The sequence below is a fragment of the Polyodon spathula genome, chromosome 8 (assembly GCF_017654505.1).
Source record: "Polyodon spathula isolate WHYD16114869_AA chromosome 8, ASM1765450v1, whole genome shotgun sequence".
Classification (NCBI taxonomy): domain Eukaryota; kingdom Metazoa; phylum Chordata; class Actinopteri; order Acipenseriformes; family Polyodontidae; genus Polyodon; species Polyodon spathula.
The window spans coordinates 44,777,075-44,803,879 of NC_054541.1; the positions used below are offsets into that span (position 1 = coordinate 44,777,075).

The window sequence follows — 26,805 nt, forward strand, 5'->3', positions numbered from 1 at the left end:
CCGTTGTCAAATGGTTTGCCTCCATGACTTTGTCAAATACATAACTAAATACATTAATAAAATCAGAAATCGTCAGTAAATGTTTGTTATTTTGAATATTATACCCCGAAGAATGCTTTTTGTGTGAAAAATATCACCTTACATCAATGGAGTAATTTTTAAAGATTCATTCAACCATTCATTAAATTGTCCATAAAGCATTAAGTACAGTATTTGTTCATGAAGATTGATTTAAGCTTAATAAACCATGTAGCCAAATATTTATAAACCCACGTCATACTGTATCATTGTCTAAGAACAACAGATTGAATCTATATTTCAGTTTCTTATTAAATTTACAAATAATTCACAAGAAAATAATCCCATCAATGTTTCAAACTTTCCAGAACATAATCCAAAAAGACTTTCTAGTAAACCATCCTTTGAAAAAAATGCTCTATTCAAATGTAACCTGAACCATTGAACATCACATCTCATAAACCCAATTTAAATGTTTGCAGCATTGTGATGCTCCAGTAATATATACAAATACAGAAATATGGTGTATATAATGTGACTCATCAAACTCTTGCACCGAAAAAAGCTCTTCCCATGACCTGCAGGCTCCCACATCTAGCAGGGCTACGCACAACCTAAAAATCACAGAGTAACAGCTTTCGTCTTCTCTTTACTGTAATACACTTGTCCCAGAGTTATCACATAGCTGTACGTCAACCAGTATGTCCGAATAGCCATTTGGGTCAACAAAAAACAGATAGAGTTAGGAGCCAACAGAGACTGTCAAATTTTCCAAATTATGTAGTGTTTACATTACCACTGTGATACTTTCACAACATACTTTTTCAGTACATTGGTGTGCTTTTTATTTGAACTTCTTCTTGTATAAAAAAAACCCTAAGTGCAAACAAGTGAAGACAGATTTGTCAGTACATTGGTTATCCCATCATATATTTGTACCATGGCGCAACTGAGAATTCTGGGGTCTAATCAATGTGTCAACATGTCCACTCTTCCAGAAAGTGGATGCAACAGGTCTCACTGTAGTTTGTCTCAGTACTCCCAAGGCTAGAAAAGAGCAAAAATCTTGATGTCGATCATTTACTGTCTCCACCTGCCAAGTTTCATTCCTCTGCAGTGAAGGGTTTTTATCTACATCAGTACTGCTAAGTGGCCAACTGATTTACTGTATAACTAGCCTGTCCAATTCCTAGGAGAGCTTTCATAGTAACATTTACATGAGAATAGCTTCAGCATAAATGTGGCTTTCACTGCTAAACACAAAAACGTCACGTCTGTAAACCCAATATCCCATGAACGTGAAGTATTTAGTGACATGATTTCATTCCATATTGGATCTCTTCACCAGCAGTGAATTGCCTAAACTGCTTCATCAGTAATTGTATGTGAAGCCAATCACAGCTCTTATCATCTGGTAATGTCCTACCAGTTCAGATTGATAAGCTAAAAGAACAAAGCCGGCGTGTTAATAATTATAAAAGGAAAAGGCATTCTGGCCTAGTAAAAGAATTGTGTGGGGTGGCAATTTGACTCGTGAATTGCAGGTTCAAATCCTCGTTGTGCCAAGTTACTGACCTCCCATAGGCTGGGTAGAAAACTTGCCTGGGTTTGGTTTGTATTCAAATTGAGGAGAAAAATGGGGGTACAATAAATAGATGATTGGGCACTTTAATAAAACAAACAATCAAAAGAACAGATGTCATATTTGTTCCTGAGAAAACCACCAAGAACAATAGCAAATTCAGCAATGCTATAAAGACATACTGGCAGCTAGCAGTTAAATATTTTATAGGTCAATTTGTTTATGGGCAGACTCTGTGTCCCTTGCTGACTTGGGGAATGGAGGCTGGAGCACACGTCCTCCAAAATGTGCTCCTGCCAATCTGTCATTTTACACACTGGGATCCACAGTGAGGCCACCAGACCTATAGCGCCAGAGGACAACACAGATCTGGTGGCTCCACTGCAGAACCACGGGCACCCTATCAGCCACAGGGGTCGCTGATGTGTGGTGAGCCATGGATTCCCCTGCTGACCTAAGCCCTCCCTACCTGGGCAGCGCTCGGCCAATTGTATGCCACTCCCTAGGAATTCCTGGACACGGTCAGCTGTGACATAGCCTAGACTCGAACCTGTGATCCCCATATTATAGGGCACATCCTGCACTCCACATGGAGCGCTTTTACTGGATGCGTCACTTGGGAGTCCCCTCCAAATGGTAATTTTTAATGGACATCCCACATTTTCAGCATCTAATCCAATAAAACAGTAGAAAAGACCTGGGGGAAAACAGAAACTTATAATAGCGCATTGCTAAAATGAAACAAAACAAAAACATGTTTCTGCTATCAATCTGGAAAATTGTTGCTGTGTAAAGTTTAAATATTTATTTAGAGCACACCAGTAAATGTATCCACAATGGCATACATATTATAATTTGATTTCATTTTCAGAACAGACATCATAACATACAAATATACATATCTAGACAACTCAGTACAATGACAGGACATTAGGATTACAAACTAGGTACCCTCTCGTTCCTGGGTCTGCTTAAACCTGGCTCTTCCAAGCAGTCCAGAAATAAATTTGTTGAGGATTTGTACGCGAAATTCATTAAACAGGAAATCAGTCAGACTGACCATTGCCATTATATGGGAACACTGCTTCCTGGCAGGGAAAATATATTTGGTCCTGACACACAATACTGAGCCTGGATAAGGTGGTTATTATTATTTAGTAGACATTTTTATCCAAAGCAACTTACAGAGACTAGAGTAAAAGGATGTGGCTAAGCTAGGATTTGAACTAAGAACCTCCTGATATCAAGCCCTTTTCTTTAACCACTGGACCATGTAGTGATGTATGATCCAAAACACTAGTTTGTGAGGGTTAACAACTAGTAAGTCTTTAAACCTGGAAAGCTAACTCCTCCAGTTCTGTTGTTCTGAGCTGTTCTCCTTGTGATGTCATCACTTGGAGGTCAGGGTCAAAGTCGAGGACACTCTGAAGATTTGTGGAAGCATGTTGCTCAGCTGGTAGAACATTTCCTCTGAGATACTCTGCAAATAGAGAAGAAACACTTGCTGTTTACTTACTGTTAACACTGTGTACTGACAACTTACCTATAAATGCCAGGGACTGTCTGGGAGCCAGTGGAAATAAATGTCATAGCTGTACTGCATACACACCCTACAGTGTTCATTCTACACTGGGGTCATGGAAAGTTAAGAATAAACGCAGTGTAGACATTTAATATTATAAAATTAAAAAGGAGACAATGTTTGATTATTTTTTATTTTGTAGTCGGGAATTAGTTTTTTGTTATTTTCTCCCCAACTTAGTAGCGTCCAATTCTTTTTTTATTACCTCAGCTCACCGCTACCAACCCTAAGCTAACTGTGTAGGGGCGAAGACGAACATACACTGTCCTCCGAAGTGTGTGCTGTTAGCTGCCTGCTTTTTTACACACTGCAGACTCGGAGGACAACGCAGCCCTGGGCAGCTTACAGGCAAGCCCGCAGGCACCCAGCCAGACCACAGGGGTCGCTGGTGCATGGTGAACAGAGAACACTCTGGTCGACCTAACCCTCCCTTCCACCGGGCGGTGTTCGGCCAATTGTGAGCCGCCCCCTGGGAGCTCCCGTCCTCGGTCGGCAAAGGAATAGCCTGGATTCGAACTGCCGACATCCAGACTACAGGGAACATTGTTTTTTTTTTTTTTTAGATCAATATATTTTTTATTTTTTATTATATATATATAATTAGTAAAACAATAGCAATACTTGCCATTAATGCATTAGAAATCCCATTTTCCTTTTTTTCTATATTTTTCAGCATGGAAAAATACCCCAAAACACATAAATTACATTTGGTTTGGAAATAAACATGAATGTATATAAACAGATAATGCCATGTTCTGTATTTATATATATATATATATAGATATATAATATCCTAATATATATATATCTCTGCAAGGCTGTCATGAGGAAAACAAAGCTACAGAAGTTGAATGACCCACTATTTTCAACAGTGTCAAGAAGAAATGCTACCAGATTCAAATGTTGCTAACAACTCCTGCTGCCAGCTGTATATGCTGAACCTGTCACCATGTTTAAGCAAGGTGTGACAGGCTGGTGAGTGGATAGAGGCCCAGAGACAGACTGCAGTTCAAAAAAAAAATACTTATTATATATAAACACAAAATAAAAGGGCACAAGGGCAAAAACAAAGATATTTAAACACAAATAACAAAACACAAAACAAAACTTACAAAAATAAAGGTTTCCAGGCTGGGCGATGCCGTCACTGGATTAGAAAATTCAAAAATCACAAACCCAAAAACAGCAAGCACAACCGTCTACTAGCTTCCTCAGCTCCCTCCTCTCCCTAATGGGAAGCTGAGGCCTTCTTTTATGTCAGGTGGCTGAGTGCTGATTGATTGTTAATTACTCCAATCAACCCCAGCCACCTGAATACAATAAACCCAGGCAGGTAGGGGAATTTATCCCTGCCAATTTATATAGGGCAGAGCTCTGCTCTGCCACACAATGCTTAAAAAATGTATTTTCTAAATGTTTTTGTAAAAAGCCCTAGCAACAACCCTAAATGCGTCTCAAAGCACCCCCAAGGACCAGTCTGATAATCTCCTTTAAAAAGCACATTGCAGAGTTAAAACAGATACAGTTTCATGTTACATATGCTGGCAAAAGATTACCTCCTTCTACCTACTCGCAAGAAGGACACCAACAAAATAACTCAAAGGTACGTATGCAGAACTGTTTATATTAAAGGCTCCTTTTAGCCTTGAAATAATTCACTGCTTTGTGCCAGTATCCCATTCTTTAACCTTTTTATTACTGTAAGATAACACGCACACACCATGGAATTGGCTGCAGACCTAAACGTTGGTCCACGTGTGGCTGTATCTCTTTGAATGAATGTGAGTGGACAAGCTTTTGGCAATGCCTACATACAGTGACATCATGACTCTTTCTATAAAGTTCTTAAATAGTTTATGGGGTATTGGCAGTTGTGGTGCTTTAACTGTTCCAGCTACCTTGTGTTGTGCAATTCCAAAAGTATGGATGGCAAATCAACTTTCACATGCACAGCATGTCTTGTTTTAGAATTATTACTCTGCATAACTTCCTTTTTTATCATTGAAAACTGGAGCAGGGGGTTGATCACGTGATCTGTTTAGCTGGATGGTAGTAAACAGTTAGAGCTCCTACTCCCCACTGCCTTTATTTAGCATATTTTATATTTCCCCCGGTTATTTTTTATTTTATTTCACACTATAACTCACCCATAATGTCGAGTGCTCGTAGGAAGCTGGTTCCCTCGCCATCCACGTCTCCATTAGGGAAGAAATTCAGGGAGTTTGATTCGCCTGAACTAGCAAAGATGGCCGAGCTGCTCTCCTAGTCAATGGAGCAACAGGCCTTGCTTTTCAAAACCGAGATCTCTGCTCTCAGAGCCGACTTGATGATCCAGATGCCGACTGTTCAGAAGCTTATCTCGAAACTGGATCTGGTTGCGGCCGAGCAACGAGAACAAAAGAAAATGCTTAATGCTCACGATGGGAAACTGGAGTTTCTGGAACGCTAGGTGGTCTCTTTGGAAGACAGATCACAGAGGTCGAATATCCGTATTGTAAATCTGCAGGAGGGGGTTGAGAAAGACGACCCCATAGGATTTGCGAAACGTTCAATCCCTGTCTGATTTCCTGGTTTGGCACAGCGTGAGTTTGAAGTGAAGCATGCACATCGTATTTACGGCAGCAACAAAACTGGAGGCCGTGACAGGCCTTGGGTATTTATTTTTAAACTGCTGTGTTATACAGACTGCCAAGTCATCCTGCAGGAGAATAGGAAAGGCGGTCCTGTTCGCTCCACCTCGGGCTCCATTTTAATTTTTTTCCGGATTTTAGCCCTATGATAGCGAACATGAGAAATGCCTTCTCTGGGGTGAGAAGATCTCTGAGAGCGGCTGGTGTCCCCAGCTTTCTGCTGTACCCTGCTGTTCTCAAAGTTCTTCATAACGGGAGTCAGTACTTACTGCAATCGCCACAAGAAGCTGAAGATTTCCTGCATGACAAAATCACCCCCATCATCGGATAGATCAGTGAGACTCTCTTTTGGGAATAATAATAAGTTATTCTTTCCAATAACTATAGGATTTTTTTTTTCCCCTGTGCCTGCAGCACTGAGTAAGTTACTGATTCTGTGTTTCATAACTTTGCTCAAAAGGACCCTGGACTCGCTTTTTGTAATCCACTGTGAACTGAGCATAGGCTCATATTTTGTTACAAACAGCCTATGTAGAGACTACACGTTTATTTTTCATAGTCAAATAAGTTGTTTATAAGCTATTTTTTCATGATGTTTGCAGCCATTATCAGATACGTATATATGTTTGTTGGTGCAATTTGCGATGTCCGTTGACCTGATTATGCCTTATATATGGGTGCCCAGGGGTTTTGCACTTGCACTAACTTTTTTTTTTTTAAGATACGTATATTTGACTCTACACTTGTGAGGCTGGTTCTCATGTGGCATAGAGGTCTATATTTGTAAGTATGTATTTTTTTAATTTTTTTTTCCTTTTTTAACTTTTTTTTATTTATTTATTAATTTATTTATTTTAAAAGATATGTTATTATTACTACTTGTGTTTTAGGGGGAATTTTTTTTTTTTTTTTATGTTTGCTTGTATTATAGGTAGATGTCACCCCGTGGTGTTTTGACTGCGCTCCTATGCCTGTATAAGTGTCACCGATTCCAATATCACCCAACGTTTCAAAGGATCCTTCTCTTCCTAATTTTGGATTTGGGGGGGGGGTTGGGGGGGGGGGGGGGGGGGGGGGGGGGGGTGGGGGTGGTTCTGTTGTTACTTTGGGGGGGGGGGGGGGGGGGGGGGGTTGGGTTGGTGCCCTCTTGAGGAGTTGGGTTATGGTCTGCACTACTGTCTTTGTCTTTGACACTCTGTCTTTCTGCTCTCCGCTAGCTGCTGGTATAGACACTCTATTCATGCAAACCACTATCTGCTTGATCCTGGCATTGGTTTTGACTTTTGATACTTATGACTAATATCTCTATTCTATCATGGAACATAAATGGCCTAAACACTCTCTCAAAACGCACTAGCTGTTTGGACTTGCTCCGTAGAAAAAAGATAGATGTCGCAATGATACAGGAGTCTCATTAATGCAACATGATGTTTCTAGGTTGGCCAATAAATACTACTATGTGGCAGCTTCTTTCTGCTGCAGAAAACAAAACTAAAGGTGCTTTAATTATCTTGCGAATAAATCTTCAGATTTCTATATTGGGATCAGGACGTGACGATCTAGGTAGACTGACATTTCTAAAAACTATTATTTCAGGTAGAAAATTTGCCTTTGTATCGGTGTATGCCCCTACTACGCTCAATCCAGACTTTTTTAACTCACTTACGGAATCTCTGCTAGAGCTGGCTGAATTTGAGATAATTCTCAGTGCAGATATGAATGCTACCATAATTGTATGCTTGATAGATCAAAGTCACAAGAGATGAATACCCAGTCTTTGGCATTCACAGCTCTAAGAAAATGTGTGTCGGATTTGGCCCTGGTAGATATATGGCGTGTGTTCAACCCTTCGGCTAGGGAATTTCATTTTTTTCAGGTAAGCATAAATCATACTCCAGAATTGACTTTTGCTTCTCAGGCTCTTTTTCCCTCAATAAGCACTGCTGAGCTATTGCCTATGTCATTATCTGATCATCATGCACATTTTTGTAAAATCGTACTGGCCAATAGGCCTAAGTGTGCCCCCCGCTGGCGTTTTAATTCCACGCTGCTATAAAATGAATTGTTCGAACGCAATTTCAATCTAAATTGGAGGAGTTCCTTACTTTCAATTGTGGCTCAGTTGATGACCCCCACATTTTATGGGATGTGGTTAAGGGCTTTATTAAGGATAATTCCACCATATTTGCTTCTCAATTACATAAGTCTCGTCTCAGCAAAATTACTGAATTAGAATCCAAATTAGCTTTTTTAGAACTTGCCCAACAACTAACCTTTTCTGATTCTATTGCCTTGGAAGTTAATCTGCTTAGAAAAGACCTAAATGTACTACTTAGACATCGTGCCGAATTTCTCATACATAGGTCTAGACAAAACTATTACTTCAATGGCAGTCGACCTAGCCACCTGTTGGCTTTGAAACTCCGCAACAATGAACGTTTTGCAGATATCCCTGCTGTCAAATCTTCACAGGGGGCATTATTGACAGATCCTATGAAGATAAACTCTTCATTTCGTTTATTCTACTCCTAATTATACAGTTCTGACATTAGACATGATTGACAGCAGTATATGAATTTCCTTCAAACCTTTCAACTGCCTCGTCTCTCACCTACAGAATCAGCCGTGCTTGGTGCTCCCATATCCTTACCTGAGCTGCGGGAGGCACTACAAGACATGAGGAAGGGCAAATCCCCTGGCATTGATGGTCTCCCTCCTGAACTTTATTTGACTTTTTGGCCCCAACTAGGCCCCTTGTTGCTCGATATAAGAACATAAGAAAGTTTACAAATGAGAGGAGGCCATTCGGCCCATCTTGCTCGTTTGGTTGTTTGTAGCTTATTGATCCCAGAATCTCATCAAGCAGCTTCTTGAAGGATCCCAGGGTATCAGCTTCAACAACATTACTGGGGAGTTGATTCCAGACCCTCACAATTCTCTGTGTAAAAAAGTGCCTCCTATTTTCTGTTCTGAATGCCCCTTTGTCTAATCTCCATTTGTGACCCCTGGTCCTTGTTTCTTTTTTCAGGCTGAAAAAGTCCCTTGGGTCGACACTGTCAATACCTTTTAGAATTCTGAATGCTTGAATTAGGTCGCCACGTAGACTTCTTTGTTCAAGACTGAACAGATTCAATTCTTTTAGCCTGTCTGCATATGATACACTCTGCTATTGACAAGGGTTCATTTTGGAGAGATATTAATAGCGCAGTTATATCTCTTTTGCTGAAAAAGGACAAAGATCCCACTTCCTGTGCGAACTATCGACCTCTATCACTGATCAGACAACAAGCTGTATGCTAAACTGCTGTCACATCGTCTTGAGGCTTATATGACCAAACTAGTACATCATGATCAGACAGGCTTTATTAAAACTCGTCTTGAGTCTGATAACATCCGCCATCTCCTACATATGGTACATGCTGCTGCTGACATTGCTTCCCCATGTGCAGTTCCCTCACTAGACGCTGAGAAGGCATTTGATAGACTCGAATGGGATTATTTGTGGTCAGTTTTGGACTATAAGGGTTTGGGTTCCAGGTTTATTGATATGGTTAAGCTTTTATATGCCAATCCCTCCGCAATGGTCTTGACAGGCCAATCGTGTTCTCCCCAATTTGCTATCTCTAGGGGCACTCGTCAGGGTTGTCCACTCTCGCCCTTGTTGTTTGCCCTATCTCTTGAACCTCTAGCTCAGGCAGTCCGTCAATCGACTGACTCTACCCATATTTCTGTCAATAATACCCAACATCACATATCGCTGTATGCAGATGATATATTATTATACATAGACAATTTCCCAATCCTTACCTCATCTGCTGACTATTTTCGATGATTTCAGTGCAATGTCTGGATACAAAGTTAACTGGTCTAAATCTGCATTGCTACCCTTAAATTCTGCAATGACAACAACCAACATACCCTCGATAGTGCCACTGGTTAAACACTTCAAATATCTGGGTGTTGAGATTTATCCTTCTTTACATAATACCACAGTAAAAAACTTTAGTAAAGTCTTTAAGCAGATGAATACAGATTTGAACCGGTGGATGCACTTTCCTAATTCTCTTCAGGCTCGTATTTCCAACGTAAAAATGAACATGCTTCCTCGCATTAATTTTTATAGCTCAATGATTCCTTTATCTCCCCCATCAGGGTACTGGGATAGACTGCATACAAGAATCTCCAAGTTTATATGGAAAGGGAAACAACCATGCATCAAATTTTCCACTTTGCAACGCAAAAAATCCATGGGGGGTTTGGCTCTCCTGAATTTTAAATTTTATTTCTACTCATTTATTCTACGCCCAATCTCTGTTTGGCTTGCTCCTGATACTCCTGTATCTTGGCGTCCTCTTGAGGAAGACATAATCTCCCCTTATAGACTCCAAGATTTAATCTACGCCAATGTCCCCCTCAGACAGTGTAAATTGCGCTTTGGCCCTATAATTTCTCATTGCTATGGGCGTCTGGTAGAGAAGCTTACAAATTCCCAAACTAAATGGCATTCCCATTCACCTATCTTCCATAACTACAAACTCCTCACAGGCAATTCTCCTTTCTCTTTTTCACATTAGAGTAATAATGGTATACATACTTTTGCGGATATTTTTAATGACAATGGTCTGAGTACGTTCCATGATTTGTAACTTCACTATAACTTGCCAGGATCTTCTTTCTTTATCTATTTACGTCTCCGTTCTGCAATGCGTGCCTATGGTGTTCCCTGGGGAGCACAGCTGCCTATACGCCCACTTCTCAATTTATTAGATAAACAGGGCAAAACAAAAGGGTTGGCTACAGTCATTTACAGCTCTCTTTTAAAGATCTCTTATAAACCTCTAGCACTTTTTACTGTATGGAATAGAGATCTGAATCTTGGAGAGGACGAGATTTGCTGGAACCCTCTGGGACAACATAAATCTGGCTTCCAGTAACCCTAATAATCAAATGATTCATTTCAATTTTTTTCACAGGGTATATTTAACCCCTCGCAGACGTTTTCAAATGTGATGGGTACTTTTTTACATATGTTTTGGAAGTGTCCAGATGTGGCTCACTTTTGGGCCAGAGTATCCTCATCCTTATCCACTATTCTTAACATGAATATTCCATGTTCTCCTCGGGTCCGTCTCCTGAATGATGACTGTACTCTCGATCTCTCACGGTAACGGAAGAGGATTTGGTTGGCTGGCCTCACAGCAGCTAAAAAGTTTCTGGCGCTCCGCTGGGAGCCGCCCCACTCCCTCCCTTGGCAACACTGGCTCCTCACTTTCCTTGACATTATCCATATGGAATTGTCTACTGCCCGAATCCATGGTGCCGGGGACGGACGGAAGGACGGACTGTGGAGGCATGGAGTGCAGCTGCGACCATTGTCAGGTCATTATTATAAGATCCAGTGCGATGAAATCCATAGAGGAAAGGGGGCACTAACGGGGGGGGTGGATGGAGGGGGGCGGTTTGTGTTTGTGTTTTTATATTATGTTGTGTTATGTATTGTTCCATGTTGTTCTTTTCTCTTTAAATAAATAAAAAAACATTTGTTCAAAAAAAAAAAAAAAAAAAAAAAACAAACAGGGGGAGAATACATTTTTCTATTCAGAAAGGTAGCATGTACGCCCGTGAAGACTGTAAAGAAGATCATTGTTTTTTCCTGCTTTTTCAAGGACGTTTACTGCTTCTACAAACTGAACACAGGGAACACAGAAACTGAGAAACGGTAAAACGGTACTACAGGCACAGCTGAGCCAAGAAAATTGGTCCACTTTCTAATTTCCCAGGCCAATTGACGTCATAACTTCCACCTGTCTACCACTCTTAAATTTTGAGAATGTAGCTTATGGTAAAGTTCACAATACATGTACACCTAAAAGTGCCAACAATGGCATAATAATGTTTTAATTAGTGTAAGGGGCTTTGCTTTTTTTTGGTTTCCTCACCCTGCTGTTAAAACACGAACAGGTTGTGGGAAATTACAACATGCCAGGGGTTTTATGAGCCTCTTGGGATCCTGACATGGGATATTCAGCTGTTAGGTAATAATATAAGCCAATGACATATGGAAAACTTAATTTGAAAGTAAAAAATAAAAAAATCCTCATTACAATATATACTGATGAATTATGTACTTTGCAGTATGTCAATCTCAGGTCAACTTCATCCGCAACTGAACTCAATGTTCTATGCCTTTAGAAGTATTGTGAAATACCAAGAAAGTAAAGAAAATCTAGGTGTTTCAGGTGCTTGATCTTTGAGTTTGTGAGCTCTGTATACTTTTCACCAAAACACAGGACTACCCAATCTTACTGTCTTAACATATATGGCCCTGCATACTAAGTAAGGCATGTTAACTGCTTCAACCCAGTATCGAAACAAGGCCAAAACAGTGCGCATTCCTCAACAATAATACCCTTAATATGCCTTCAAATACAAATTACTTTTATCTTCTGGCTTGGGACCTTACCTGTGGTACAAGGAACTGCACTGTGCGGGAGATGCCACCATCCCAGGATGCCATTTCCATCATAAAGCCTAAAATAATACAATGTTCATGTACTAGTAAGTATTTTTTTCAACCTTGCCATACATGAGAGCCAAGTACTATAAGCAATAACACATTGATGTACCGAGAGATGTGTCGCGAGGTACCAAGCTCAGCCATGGCCTTCAACCAGCTGAGAAGCAGGCAGTCTCAGCACAACTCTGCCAGTGCCAACATTCTGGCTTCCTGTTAAAGTTAGTCATATTTGGGCAATTTTAACATTTTAAAATACATTTTGTGTGGCGTCCGTCAAACTCAAAACCACAATTTGGCACATCCTGGTTCTTTTACAACCACTGCCTGGATTTAGATGTTTGGAATGAGCTGTACATACCAGCTGCATTTAGGGTTATACTGCTATGATCGAATAAAAAGCTACTTATGTATTGCTTCGGCTTAGCCTGACTTCTACAGTACATAACACCGTGTAACAATTTTTATTTATTTTTTTTGGTTCCTGGGTAGTAAGTGTTATTTCCTAATTGCTTATGCCTCAAAAGTATAGAAAATGGCTATTATTCCCCACAAACTTTGCTTTTGTGACCAGGACAGTGATATTTTGAAATGTACCTATTTTCCAGAACATTCCAGATAGATTCAGTGCTGAGTAAACTTGGAGTAACTTCTAGAACTTTCCAGTAATATAAATAGTAGTATAAATACATGGGCCTTAAGCCCACCAGTTCAGTTTAGTTCCAGCTGCCTAAGTGGATACATATCTGCATTTTTCTGAGATGGCATCAACAGGCTGCAATGGTGGCATTCCTGATGGGTCTCCAAGGCGGTTTTACCAAGTTTCCCTGCTATCTTTGCCTTTGGGACAGCAGGGACACCAAGGCGCACTACCACAGGTGGGACTGGCCACAGCGGACCGAGTTCTCTGTGGGGAGGAACAACGTCAAGTGGGAGCCACTGGTGGACCCCTGGAAGGTGCTGATGCCACCACTGCACATCAAATTGGGCCTTATGAAACAATTTGTCAGAGCTCTAGATAAGGAGTTGACAGCCTTCAAGTACCTTCAAGACTTCTTCCCTAAGCTGTCTGAGGCAAAGGTCAAAGCTGGTGTCTTCGTCGGACCACAGATAAAGAAGATCCTGGAGTGCAATGAATTCCCCAAGAAGCTCACTAGTAAGGAGAAAGCGGCTTGGAACAGCTTTGTCGCAGTGGTTCGGGGCTTCCTGGGCAATCACAAGGCCGAAAACTATGTGGAGCTGGTTGAGACTCTGGTGAAGAACTATGGCACAATGGGCTGTAGGATGTCCCTCAAAGTCCATATCCTTGATGCTCATCTTGATAAGTTCATTCAGAACATGGGAGCGTACTCGGAGGAGCAAGGCGAGCGCTTCCACCAGGATATACTGGTATTTGAATGCCGCTAACAAGGACAGTATAACGAGAACATGATGGGAGACTACATTTGGGGGCTGATTCGTGAAAGTGATTTACAGTATAATCGTAAATCTCTAAAAACTACTCCTAAATCTTTTGTAGTCATTTTTGTATTACTTTAGTATAAATACATGTTAATTTGGATTCATATGTTGTTTTTTTCTGACTTTATGTGAACGAAAAGACCGTTCTCTCATTGGAAATAGGTACACTTCAAAAATATCACTGTCCTGGTCACAAAAGCAAAGTTTGTGGGGAATAATAGCCATTTTCTATATTTTTGAGGCATAAGCAATTAGGAAATAACACTTACTACCCAGGAACAAAAATTGTGTTACATAGCGTAATCGATGATTCAGCACTAGGCTGTGATTTGCTGTAAACAGAAGCCCTTAGTCTAAATTCAAATGTCCTGTTATCACATTCAAAAACAGGATTTGGAATCCCAAATTCAATAGGAAGAGATATTCTACTTGTAACTGTATTAGCCATAGGTGTACCTTACTATTTATAGTTGAGGATTACAAAAGATACATTTAGTTCCAAACAGTTTAGACATCCAAGGAACTCTTTGATGATGCATTAACGACATAATTTGATCTTTCCCATTTTTATATTGTACTAAATGTATTATTACTAGCTGCGATTATTTATTTTTGTACATTAATTACAAATATAATACTAACTCATTTGAATATAACTACATACGTACATAAACAAATGTAGAACGAACCAATAAAGTGTTGATTAGATTTTTTACCCAGTACACTGATGTGATACTTTGTGTATCTATTGCACGGTCCTGCAGTGTTTACATATCGTAACTGATACCAAAATTAATACTCACCTTTGACACATTTAAATACCAATTCTGCTCTTTTGAGACACCAAGGTATTGTCATCTCCTGCAAGCAATCAGGATTAAAAAGTATTAACAAATATCTACTGTGATTTAAATATAACATTATAAAACATCAGTTACTCTGAATGCTTTCTCCTTTGGTGTGATCTGCAAGGATAGTACATTCAGCAGTATGCAGTACATATCATTTGTAGTACATAATCACAATAGGATGAGCAAATCTCAAGATGTACTGTAGGTAAAAACAAAAATGACATACGTACATACATATGGACAAATGAATGTATAGTAGCATGACCTAGACTTAGTGTGTTAAAGGAATTATCTTACTAAACAGTTGTTTCAATTTCATAAAATGTTTCACCTGGTAAGAATTTTTCATTCGCCCAACCATTTACACGCTAGATTCTAATACACAAATGCTAAGGATGCCAAGTTTCATATCTTAAATTGTAAGTGTTGCATACTTATTTATCAAACTATAAGTGTCCCTAATGTATAATAATGGGAAAGGCTGCACTGCAAAGTGGAACCTCATGTGACAAGAATCCATGAGACATAGCTTTTCCGCTATGTGTTTACTTTGCCACTGGACCACATCCTAAATCAACTGGAAGCATTACAACCTGACAGCTGTGTATATGTCTGAGCAGCTTTCCGGAATCAAATCGCCTACAACTCCTTTATAATGCATCTTCCTACTTGCAGTTCAGTGTCAACACGGAAGCAGAAATGAATAAAATGGGTAGGCACTGACCAGTGTGGTTTTAGCCCAGTAAAAAAGGGTTTGGACCAAGAGAAAGTGGGAACTACAGAACAACCAACCAACCCTCCATTTAAACTAAACCAACATAGAAACATAGCTGACCCCCCCCCCCCCCCCCCAAAAAAAAAAATTACAATACCCCTGTGCAGTTACCACAGCTAAGTTTGAGTGACAAAAGCAAACGGGATTAAGATAACAATAATTTTAAATAAATAAATAAATAAAGACATTACAGGGGAAATATCACTGTGTATCTCTGCAGTAATCATAGCAGGCCAGTTGGTTTTCTATCTGCTGGATGTCTAAAAGTGGCACACTGATGTATGGGTATGATTTCCTACTGTCAAATAATTCTGTGGCTAAGCTAAGAGAGCTTGAAATTACTGCCTGAAATGTATGTCATTGTCATATATTTGAATTGCTTCAATTTCAGCTTCTGTGTGTGCAGGTCAGGTTGCTGGAACTGTACCGGTATTTTAAAGCCTTTGGCACTACCCGTCTCTGCAGCTACTCTTATAACACCCTTAAAGTGTTTTGCAGTTAATATGACATGCAGCATAACAAAGCATCATTTTATAGTTCAATTATACAAATTAAATGAAATTATACTCACACAGAAGGAACCTTGTTACTCTAGTTTGCACAGGGTCTTTTTCAGCAGTCAGTAATATCAAATTCTATTTTAATGACACGCTACCATTTCCGACCAACTATTTGTTTCCTGTAGTTGGCCGGTGGAAAGCTACTCAAATTATACAGAAGTTGTCCCTGTCCCTGTCCCCCGCTACATTATTTTAGTTCCTCCCAGACTTTTCGCAACATATATTTGTAAATGTACTGCCGGTATTGAGTCACTGAAACAATCACCGGCTTCAGAAAAAGGATATAATTACTACTTCTTTTTATTTTTACAGGGAGAATCTTCTGCATAAGAAGATGTTCCGTCTTTCCCGAAGAAGCTTTTGGTTAACCATTGTTTAAATTGTAGGTGGTGATTCGAGTCGCTGAAATAAGTCAGAGTTCAAGTTTTTTTTTTTTTTTTTTTAAACTATCCAACCATGACACAGTGGTTTGCAAACGGGAGATTAAACTAGAAGGTAGTAGAAGGCTTTGGGTTTAGTGCTCACCAAAAGCAAATGAATTCAACCTAGAAGTCTAACACAAATGCTTTGGGGCAGGTAAATATTACACTTTGGGGTTCAAAGTACGTGAAGAAATCAGGACAATAGCAAACGGTTTTAGTATTCTACTTTTATGCCCCCCACTCAAGAGATTGGTGGAATATAGTACACATATTTTGAAGTGCAATAAAAAAAAAAGGAAGTAACTGAAAACTAGAGGTCAGACACAATGACAAGCTGACCAGCAGCGTCATAACCTTAAAATAAGATTCCAATATTTCAGGGATATTAAAATGTACCAGTTATTTTAAGACTCTCATTGCATAGCAGTGTGAACCTGTCTTGGTAGCTATAATGTTGTCTATTTCAATGATCTAACTACTGATGTCTTTTAACTCTATATTAATCATGTTGGTGTTTGATTTATTGACCCCCTTAATAACTCCACTAAATACAAAAAAAATCCAAAGGAAAGAGGTCAGACATAGACAGTTTTAGGAAGGTAGTATTAAGATATGCTGCTGAATAGATTACTGAAATATACCCTAGTGTGTCTACAATTCAGTATGTTCATACAGTACATACTGGAAAAATTAATAACTGGATAACTGCAAGTCCAAGGTTTGTGGTTATATCTTAACCCCAAGATGTTTCTTTGTACTTCACTGTACACTCTGTTTTCTTGGTAAAACTGATGTTTGGCAAGTGTATTAACATGTAATGGATCTTTTGGACTTTGCTCTACCATGGCTACCCTACTGGATTGCAGAGGTTGAAAAGGATATAATTTACTGTTCATTGTTTGTTTGTTTATTATTAATTTGGCTACTATTTAATAATATTAAAAACAGCCCTTCTACTTACCTCAGACATGTCATGCACCAGCAGCAGTGGGATGCTGATTGTGGTGCAATCGTGGGTGCAACAGACTTTGAGGATATTCCTGAGCCCCATTATTGCAGGGTCACGTGCTGTGATGTTCCCTGACCTCACATTGTCGTCCACACACAGATGGAAAACGACATGCACCTCTGAGAGATTGGAATGCCGAGAGATATAGAATTCGCCTGTCAAGAAATAAACACCAATATCGATCTATATTAAAAAATATATTTATTGGATTGGATATTTATTTTTTGTCTTTTTAATTTATAGTAGAATTGATTTCCGAAGGATGCAACTGTGACTTGAATTCTTCTTCTTCGTAATCATCATCAATGAAGCCTGCTTTGTGTTGCTTTACTGTACCAACAACAGCAATGTATGTAGTGCGAGAGGATGGTCGAGATAGTATGAATTAATTTGCTGTACATCAGGGGCTGGCAATCTTTAATTTTGTTAAGTTTAAGCCACACAAAAATCTTCACTACCACCTGTTGGTAGAATTTATAAAATTGTCTGTGTGGAGGTTAATCACTGTCATTCTGACACCAATACCTCCACCAGAGTAGCCTTACCTACAAGGGCAGTTTTGTAAGACTTTGGTGTACCATACCCTTTATTGTAATGATTCCACACAGATCACTATTTACACAATACACACGTTCATAAAAGCCCATACCCAGACCTGTGGGTCTAGATAAAAGTTTGTCATGTCCTTTCTGCAATGATAATGAGGTAATTGTCAATCCATGGTTCAGAGTTAATTGTTTGATTAAGGTCCAGGTTAAATGTTCATTACAGATAAAAACAATTACTTTTCACTCCACACATTAGTTCAAGCACATATTTCCCATTTGCATTCAAAGGTTTTAGCTGCCTCTTCAGGTTAGACTCCTGCAACTCATAATTGATTAACCGCTTCAATCACTTTGCTTCAATTAAAGTATTTCCTCTTTAAGGTTAGTTTACACATGTATGTTTGTTTGCAATCGCCTGACAAGTATTCAGCTGCTTTATTCAAACAGTTGATTCAAGTAATAATTATTTTTTTATCGTACTGCCTTCCAAAGAAAACTTGATTCCATTCTGGCTTACTTGTTCCTGTTACTCCTGCGCTGAGCACATGGCAAGTCCACTGTCATTACAACAAACAATCTTTACAAAAGTTACATGACCTATTGTAACATATTACACTCAAAAAAAATTAAAAATAAATTTTAAAAATCATGTGTATATTAATTATATACTGTAATCTCTATGTTACAATATAAGACACCACCACTGTTCTTTATATGTAACCATAGTGATCACACACCTATTTATTACAAGTGGTATTATTGTAATATGCATGTAAAAAGTGGCTTGCATGGCCATTTGAAAAGTGAAGACATTAATTCTTGCAGACCTGGGAGAATGTTGGCGGGGTTTCTTTCTATGTTCTTGGACTTGTCGTCATTACCACCATTTCTGGGCAAATCTTAAAAAAAAAAAAGGCAAGAACACATTTTAAAAACATACCTAAACAATTGACAGCTAGTACTTTTAGATACTTCTAACATGGATAGCAAAGAAAACAGAAAAAAAAATAAAATAAAGACAGGAAACAATAAGAAAACAAATGTGTAAAATAAGTGTTAGGTTTCTAATATTTATTATAATAAATAAAATTAACACTGCCTGCATCTAATGAGGGACTAGACCTTTCTGATACAAATTAACCCAGCTTTAGTAGTATAACTCTTTATTACTCTCAAAAATAAAATAAAAAAAAAATAGGCAAAACCGGACAGATCCTAAACAGAAATGCAGTTCTGTACAACCTTTAAAAGATGATAGATTCTTATTTTGTTGTAGGACCAAAAATGAAAATGTTTTAAAATTATTTTTGCTCAGGCAGATTTGTTTACCAGTAATCTTGTTACTTCTTAAATACAATTACATAATCTGACAGAAAGACTGTGAAAGAAAGTAGACAGAAAGTGCTATGTGTAATTGTGTAGCAGAAAATGACCAGTTACAAGTGGTTAGTGCCTACCAATACATTAACAAAAGAGAAATCATGACCACATCTGCTCCTAGAAATTTCCCTTTCCAAAACAGCAGACATGAAAATATTGTAACTGTTCAATACATTACTGTGTGATTTACCAGCTACCCTTATCGGAAACCTGGATTATGATTCACTGCTCTGAAAGGGTTCATGTTATTTTTAAAATATATACACAATAATCTCATGATATTCTTACAGAAATTACACCACACACCCTATAGTAGAATGAATTATTGCAGGCTCTTCATCTGGAATTATGGATCCAGCTGTTAACTTCCTAGGGTTCTCTCTGGGTACTCAGCTCGTGAGCGTGTATTTCTTTTGAAATCTGTGAACGATCATTCTCTTTTGTCGAATGAACATGGCTACAGCACAAGAGAAATGGTTGCTACAGACAAATGTTTTGACCGAAATTGTATTAGACAATACCAAAGAGGATGTAACAGTGGTTATCTTAACTGTAACAGCATAGAGTAAATTACCGTACAATGCCTAAATGAAACATTTAAACCATTTGTGTACAGATTTTACAGTTTAAACCATCACCCATTTTGCAGCCAGTCTCAGTCAATGAAGTCATTGCAAATCTCCATAGTAAAATTATAAACATCAGAAATCAAATTTCACAGATATCTTTGGTGATGAAAGACATACCCCCAGTAGAACCTACCAGACCTATTCTGGTTATTTTTTATTCCCTCTCTCCAGTGACCTTAATTGGTTTAAATGATATAGTCATGCACATTAAACCTACTGCCTGTATTCTTTATCCTATTCCAACTAAATTATAAATATAAATATTTTGTTCTCTTAATGCCTATATTCTTAATTTTATTAATGGTTCACTTTCTTCTGGGCTAGTTCCCAGCTCTTAAGATAGCTGTCATAAAGCCAATGATCAAGAAACATAAATTGGCTTCAACAATCCTACATAACTATAGGCCTACTTCAAACCTTCCTTTTCTTGCAGAGATATTAGAAAGGGTAGTTGCAAATCAAGTGCATCAATTTTTGACACAAAACAACATCTATGAAAGATTTCAGTCTGGTTTTCGCCATGCACACAGTACTGAGACAGCTCTTGTTAGACTATTAATTGGCACTGACTGGTTATTTATCGGTTTTAATTTTATTAGATCTAAGTGCTGCTTTTGATACCGTGGATCACGCTATCTTAATCAGTCACATGCAAAATTTTGTGGGTTTTTCTGCAGTTGTTTTATCCTGGTTCAAGTCTTATCCTTCTGATAGGTCTCAATTTGTTTTAATTGGGAATATAAAATCTGCATTGTCTGAATTAGTTTGTGCTGTTCAACCGGGCTCTATTTTAGGTCCTTTATTATTTTCCATTTATGTGCTCTCTCTGGGTTATATTAAATGAATGTTAAATGAAGAGGAAGGGCTTTTTGTTATAGAGCCCCCAAACTTTGGAATGAGCTGCCAGCACATGAGAGGGAAGCTGAGACACTCTGTTTTTAAAATAAGACTAAAAACATACTTGTTTGAGCTAGCACTTTTATAATATGTATATATCTGTTTTAGTTTTTATCGTTGTATCTGTTTGTATTTTATCTGCATTTTATATATATATATATATATATATATATATATATATATATATACACACACACACACACACACACACATATATATATATATATATATATATATATATATATATATATATATATATATATATATATATTATAATATATATATAATATATATATTTTAAATCAATGACCACAAATGTAATATAAAGAATTTGAAAAAGTAACCTGTATAGTGTTTGTTTGTTTTGTTTTTATAAATTTGACTATTTTTGTCCTGTAAAAAGTGCTTTGAGATACCTGTATGAAGGGTGCTACAGAAATAAACTTTGATTTGATTTGACATTTTCACTGAACAACTAGACTTGATTTAATATTTATAGTCATGTTCATATAAATATTTATCGTGGTCAAGCCCCTGAAGTCATTTTATAATTAGATAGACATGACTGGGGACACTTGTTGTTTTATCCGCCATATTTGCATATTTTATATTTGTCAATGTCGGGTGAAGCACCACATAGGAGTTTAAAAAAGAAAATATGTATAGATTTAAAAGTAGAAGTACTGTATACTACTTAGAAAAAAAATCGGAATTAAAATGTATAATTTATGTTGCAAATACAATATGTAAAGCTTGATCCACACAGTTTAGTGGGAAAGAAATATGACATCAAATTTACAAAGAGTCATAGGAAACGCAATGGTGCCCCCTCCTGCAGTCTCCTTACCGGGCTGATCTTTCTGCTTGCTGCTCCTCTGGGCTCTGGCATACAGCACCACCTGCTGGACCACCTCCAGCTGCTCCTCCAGTCGAGGGAAGTGGAAATCAGTGCATTCCTGTGACACTGTGGCAAAATCTGAAACAAACAAACAAACAGGAACTGGTGATCCGCAATATCTACGAAACACACAATCTGCATTACAGTGCTGTGCCCAGTAAAGTGGAAGTTAAAGCAAGCAATGTCACTCCCAAGCACATTCAAGCTCCCCTCACGGGCATGCTTAATTACTAAAAGGCTTTGGATTACGTTAGTAGAATTTCTTCATTATCCGCTACAAGGAACACCAAGGTTCTGGTAAGGACAGTGAACTGGGGAATTGTTATTATTTATTTATTTTACACACAGCACATATGATTATAAGAGCACATTTATGTATAATGAACTTTAGAAAAAGTAAAGTTATAAAAGAAAAATAAAAGAACATTGAGTTAGCGGGTGTGCACCGTACCTCTCTTAATGCCGCTGTATGAGTTGATGCGGTTATCCACCAGTAAAACCAGACCACATAGAGATGTGGAGTAGAGGGAGAGGGCAGTCTGGAGTCGGTGCAGCTTCACTCCACTGCGATGGCTGCGCTTGTGTTTGCAAAAATCCAGCACATCAGCTCTCAGCAGTCGTAAATTATGCATTGTCTTTAACTGTGCACCTAAGAGAATTTACAGCAAATTTCTTACAGCATTTGTTTTGCCAAATGAAACAAGTATTAGGGCTATAAAAACCAAAATTCTCTTAGTATTGTGAAAAAGTAAATCACTATGACCTACATCCACCATTTGTACTCACAGAGTTAAAGCCTCCATATTTCCCTAGACTATGATTATTTCAACAGCTATATATATAATATATATATTTATATAGATATAATATATATAGATATATATATTATATATACTGTATATGTAAATCACATATATATGACAAATACAGTATCTAAAGAAAGACATCCGGGCGCCTTATTTTATCTCCAGATTTAGATTTATCAGTTATTGTTTGAAGTGGTAGTCACTTAGACACTGATTGGCATATCATTTGAAATTGAATTTATCATTTAATAAACCTTTTCTTGCAAAGATGTCGTCCAGGAAAATGGTGGCTTAAGAATTATTGATTAAGAAGCTTATATATTAAAATGTACCATTTCCCTGCCATATGATGTAAACCTGTACCTAGGTGGATTGTAAAGCTTTCTTCCAGCTGTATCTGCTCCTCATACAGCCTCTTGTTGGCTTCCTGTGATCCCCTCAGCTGACTCGGTTGCACCTTAATCTCCTCGCTTCAAAGGTAAAAGCAAACACAGTGCTTACCATTCTGCAGATGTCAAGTTAATACATTTTTAAAACTTTGCTAATACTACTGCACTCATTGTATATCTCCTTGGTCTTCAAGGATTTTTACTTACAGCCTGTTACCAAAAATCAAAACGTACTGACACTGCATTCCCTATTAATTCAGAACTGTAATTTAATGCATCATAACCACATACATTCTAGCATGGTAAACACATATGAATGGGTGGATGCAGTAGCCTCTCAGATAAATGTTTATCTAGATACAGTCTAACTGTGACTTACCAATTAATACATAATGATTAATTGTTATTGGTTTCAGACAAACACAAATAATAAGTGTAGTAGTACCCATACTTAGAGGTATTATAAAATAATGTGTAATATACTAGGTACAAGTACTATACCGGCAGGCTATTGACTAATATCATTAGAAGTATCGTACTAGTATAGCAGTTGCAACTGCATGGAACAAGAAGCACCTACTTGATGGAGCTGTTGTTAGGGTTCTGTAAGTCCTTGTGAAGTTTGATCACCCATTCCTGGTATTCTTGTTTCTGAATGGTAGTCAGCTGTTTCAATTCACTGGCCCATTTATTCTCCAGTACCTAAACAGGTAGGAGAAAATAAATAAATAAATAAATAATAATAATAATCAAAATTCTAATACTAATGTATGACAGAGTTAACAGATCTACAACTTTGCTGACTATTATGGACTACTGCCAAAGAGAAACTGGGAAGAGAAAATAATGCATAATACACTCTTAACAGATATTAACAGTATGTGGAATCCCAAAGAAAGTGAATGCCAAAATGTCATGCAATTAAGCAAATACTTTTTTGAGTCACTGTGGCAGTGACAACCAAATAAAATTATCATAGGTCACTTGAAATTACATACACCCAAGATTAAATATATTGCAAGACCATGTCTTCCAATTCGTTTTCTTACCTGTTGAGAGTCAAAATGCTGAGAGGCAACCGCATTTACATCCTGATCACTTACAGTATTTCCCAGCTCCTTCATCACTGTATCCATTTCTGAAGATTGTCTGTGCATTACAAGGAAAAAAATAAGTAATTGTATTATAATGTCTTATTTTACATGAATTGAAAAGAATGCATGTACAATACTATTAAGGTTAAACTATGATATTGGAACTTTAAACAGTGGACAAGAAAATTAAACAATAAACAGATTCACTACATTGATTTAAAAAAAAAAAAAAATCTACCAAAGATGTTCAATAACAAAGACTGTATGTAGGAACTTGAGGCTGGGAACATCTACATGTCTGTAAGCTTGCTTTTTTTTTTTTTTTTTAAATGCACAGACCTTTCTTGCAATTTCTTCAGCTCCATGTCCCTCTCTCCGATGAGCTCAGAAATGCTGACAAAGTAGTTGTGCTCCAGGTTCAGCAAAGTCTCCGAGGCTGGAGAATGGATCAGGTCATGGTAAACATCAGCAAAGTCTTCATCCCAGCTGGGTTCCTCAGGTCTAGCATGCTCCAGTGTCGTCTGAGGAGTCAAACAAATAAATAGGAATCATCCAAACCTTCAAACATTCATAAAGTCTTAAACTGACATATTGAGCAAATAAATGGCATTAAAATAACACACAAACAAACAATAAAACAACACAAACACAAATAAGGCACTGTCACTGAAACAGTTTTGTAAACATTGTGTTACCTAATGGGCACTATTTTTAAGTACATGGGCAAACTTTGAGAGAGAAATAAACTAATATTAACAATATTCAACTAGTTAGACACACAGAACAATTGCTGAGCTCTTCCTTCTTGCAACCAAGTGGTTGCTTGCTACAGTAGCTTTATATGGTTACGACTGGTTGGTTCCTCCTCCTTTGTGTCAAAAAAGGGTCCTAAAGACTGTATGATGAGACATTCCAGGTTTTACAGTGGACTTAATTAGTCAGCCTTATTCAACAAATGGAGAGGTAAAGGCTCAGGTGGGCCTAACTGAAGCTCATAGTTTTGGAATGGCTTAAACTGATATACATTAGTATCTCTATCCCAAGCTGGCAGCCTTAAAGCAATGCTGCAACGCTAAAACACAGCCTTCTCCTGGTTCACTTACATCAGAATATGCCTTTGCCCAAGCATTGGTCAAGAGGTCAGTGTCCACTTCTCCTGTTAGGAGCCTTTCCAGGGCTAAGTCAGCTTCTCTGTCATAATCCTTATTGGTCTCCTCTTCTATAAACTTGCTAAGGGCATCCTTTAAATCTATTTTTACAAATAAAACAACAACATCAACGACAAAACACGCACATATGTAATGTATAAAATACATTATAATAAGCACAAAAATAAGCAAGGGGAAGAAAAATGTATCCTTATATTTTGAATTGTTCCCTGTTGTCCGTGTTGAGATTTATTGCACCTGTATGCTGGCAGGATTTTGTGGCACGATAGTGTTACAGCGTGCACACCATGATGTTTAGTTGTTGTTTTTTTACTTTCAGTTTGGCTAAAACTAATTATCCTGCTACTGTATATGCCATTATTTTTAATTGCCTTGATTATAACACCTTTAAACTTGTATAACATAGCTCCCTGTGAGTCACTCTGCCACTTTTGATGCAGGCTTCAGTTACTGCAACTGGACAATAGCTAAAGCAAGAAATCCTTACCTTTTTCGACAAAGCAAGGTAAACTGTGGAGCAGCATAAGCCGTCCATGCAGATCACAGGCATTGTCTTGCACAGGGAATTCCACAGGCACGCTGAGAACACAGGACTGTTTCCCCGCCTTGAACTCAAAGCGAAACTCTCTTTCTGTCGTAACAACTTTCCCTTTATTTCTTTTCATGCTTATGGGTCCTGTTTAGGGCAGAAAAAAAAGAAACAATGACGAACACAGTGCATTGCAGACATGCTGCCCCAGAATAGTTTAAAACAAAGTTGCTTGGTTAAGAGCAGATACTTGAATGTTGTAGAGCAGGATAAACAATTTAGCTGCACTAATTTATAGGTTAGTTACATATAAGCAAAATAAGAGACATAAAACAGGTGAAAACTACATAATTCTATTGAGTTGTTCTTACGTGGCAGATTTTACTGCAAGTATTTGCTTTTTTTTTTTTTTTAACTGGCATTAAGGAAGCTGACCTAACGAGCTGCACAAAACACAATTATAATATGACGACCCTTTCTCTAAACTGCCAGCCAGTAAACTACCCGTATATATTTTTCCTCTTTTTGCAGCCCTGATTTTACTGCTGCCAGCAGTTTTTTTGGGGGACCTTCCAACATGCAGTAGAATTTGTACAGATAAGAAACCCCAAAAAGGCTGGGGACACAAGATTAAAAAAACAAACAAACAAAAAAACATACAACAGGAGCGAAACGCTGGAAAGACACAATGGGTGTACTATCTGGGGTAACGAATACAGATAAAAAAAAAATAATAATAATAATAATAAGTCCAACTATTATGGAAAAACTGGGTCACCAAACGACTTTTAAATAGAATGTCAAATAAGTGAAAAACTAAAATATACCTTATTATTATTAAAGTGAAAGAACTGTCTTCTGAAATAAAATCTGCACAGTAATGAAAAAAGACAAAAACCCCAATATTTTAACACTGCTTACCAGGCGGACATGTAGATATGTTTTGCTTGTCTTTTTACAATCTTATATATATATTATCTCTAAACTATACAGAAAAACAATGAATCTAGGAATCTAGTATCATCAGCTGACAGTCGGAAGCATCTCTAAACATGCAGTAAA

The 26,805-nt window shown here is 37.9% G+C and overlaps 1 protein-coding gene across 2 annotated transcripts; it reads right to left on the bottom strand.

Annotated features, from left to right (window-relative positions):
- Window positions 1-2,019: 2,019 nt before the first annotated feature.
- Window positions 2,020-26,785, bottom strand: LOC121320018 (protein C12orf4 homolog). 2 transcript variants are annotated; one of them, XM_041258124.1, is made up of 14 exons: window positions 26,665-26,785; window positions 25,702-25,890; window positions 25,149-25,294; window positions 24,385-24,566; window positions 24,001-24,100; window positions 23,532-23,653; window positions 22,926-23,032; window positions 22,208-22,405; window positions 21,706-21,834; window positions 18,780-18,851; window positions 17,357-17,559; window positions 14,591-14,648; window positions 12,276-12,343; window positions 2,020-3,080 (listed from the first exon to the last, which is right to left on the bottom strand). In XM_041258124.1, exons 2-14 carry the CDS (start codon window positions 25,877-25,879, stop codon window positions 2,991-2,993), a joined length of 1,653 nt encoding a protein of 550 aa, XP_041114058.1. In that variant the 5' UTR covers window positions 25,880-25,890; window positions 26,665-26,785; the 3' UTR covers window positions 2,020-2,990. The 2 variants fall into 2 exon arrangements, with proteins under 2 accessions (XP_041114058.1, XP_041114059.1); XM_041258125.1 differs by lacking the exon at window positions 12,276-12,343.
- Window positions 26,786-26,805: the final 20 nt, after the last annotated feature.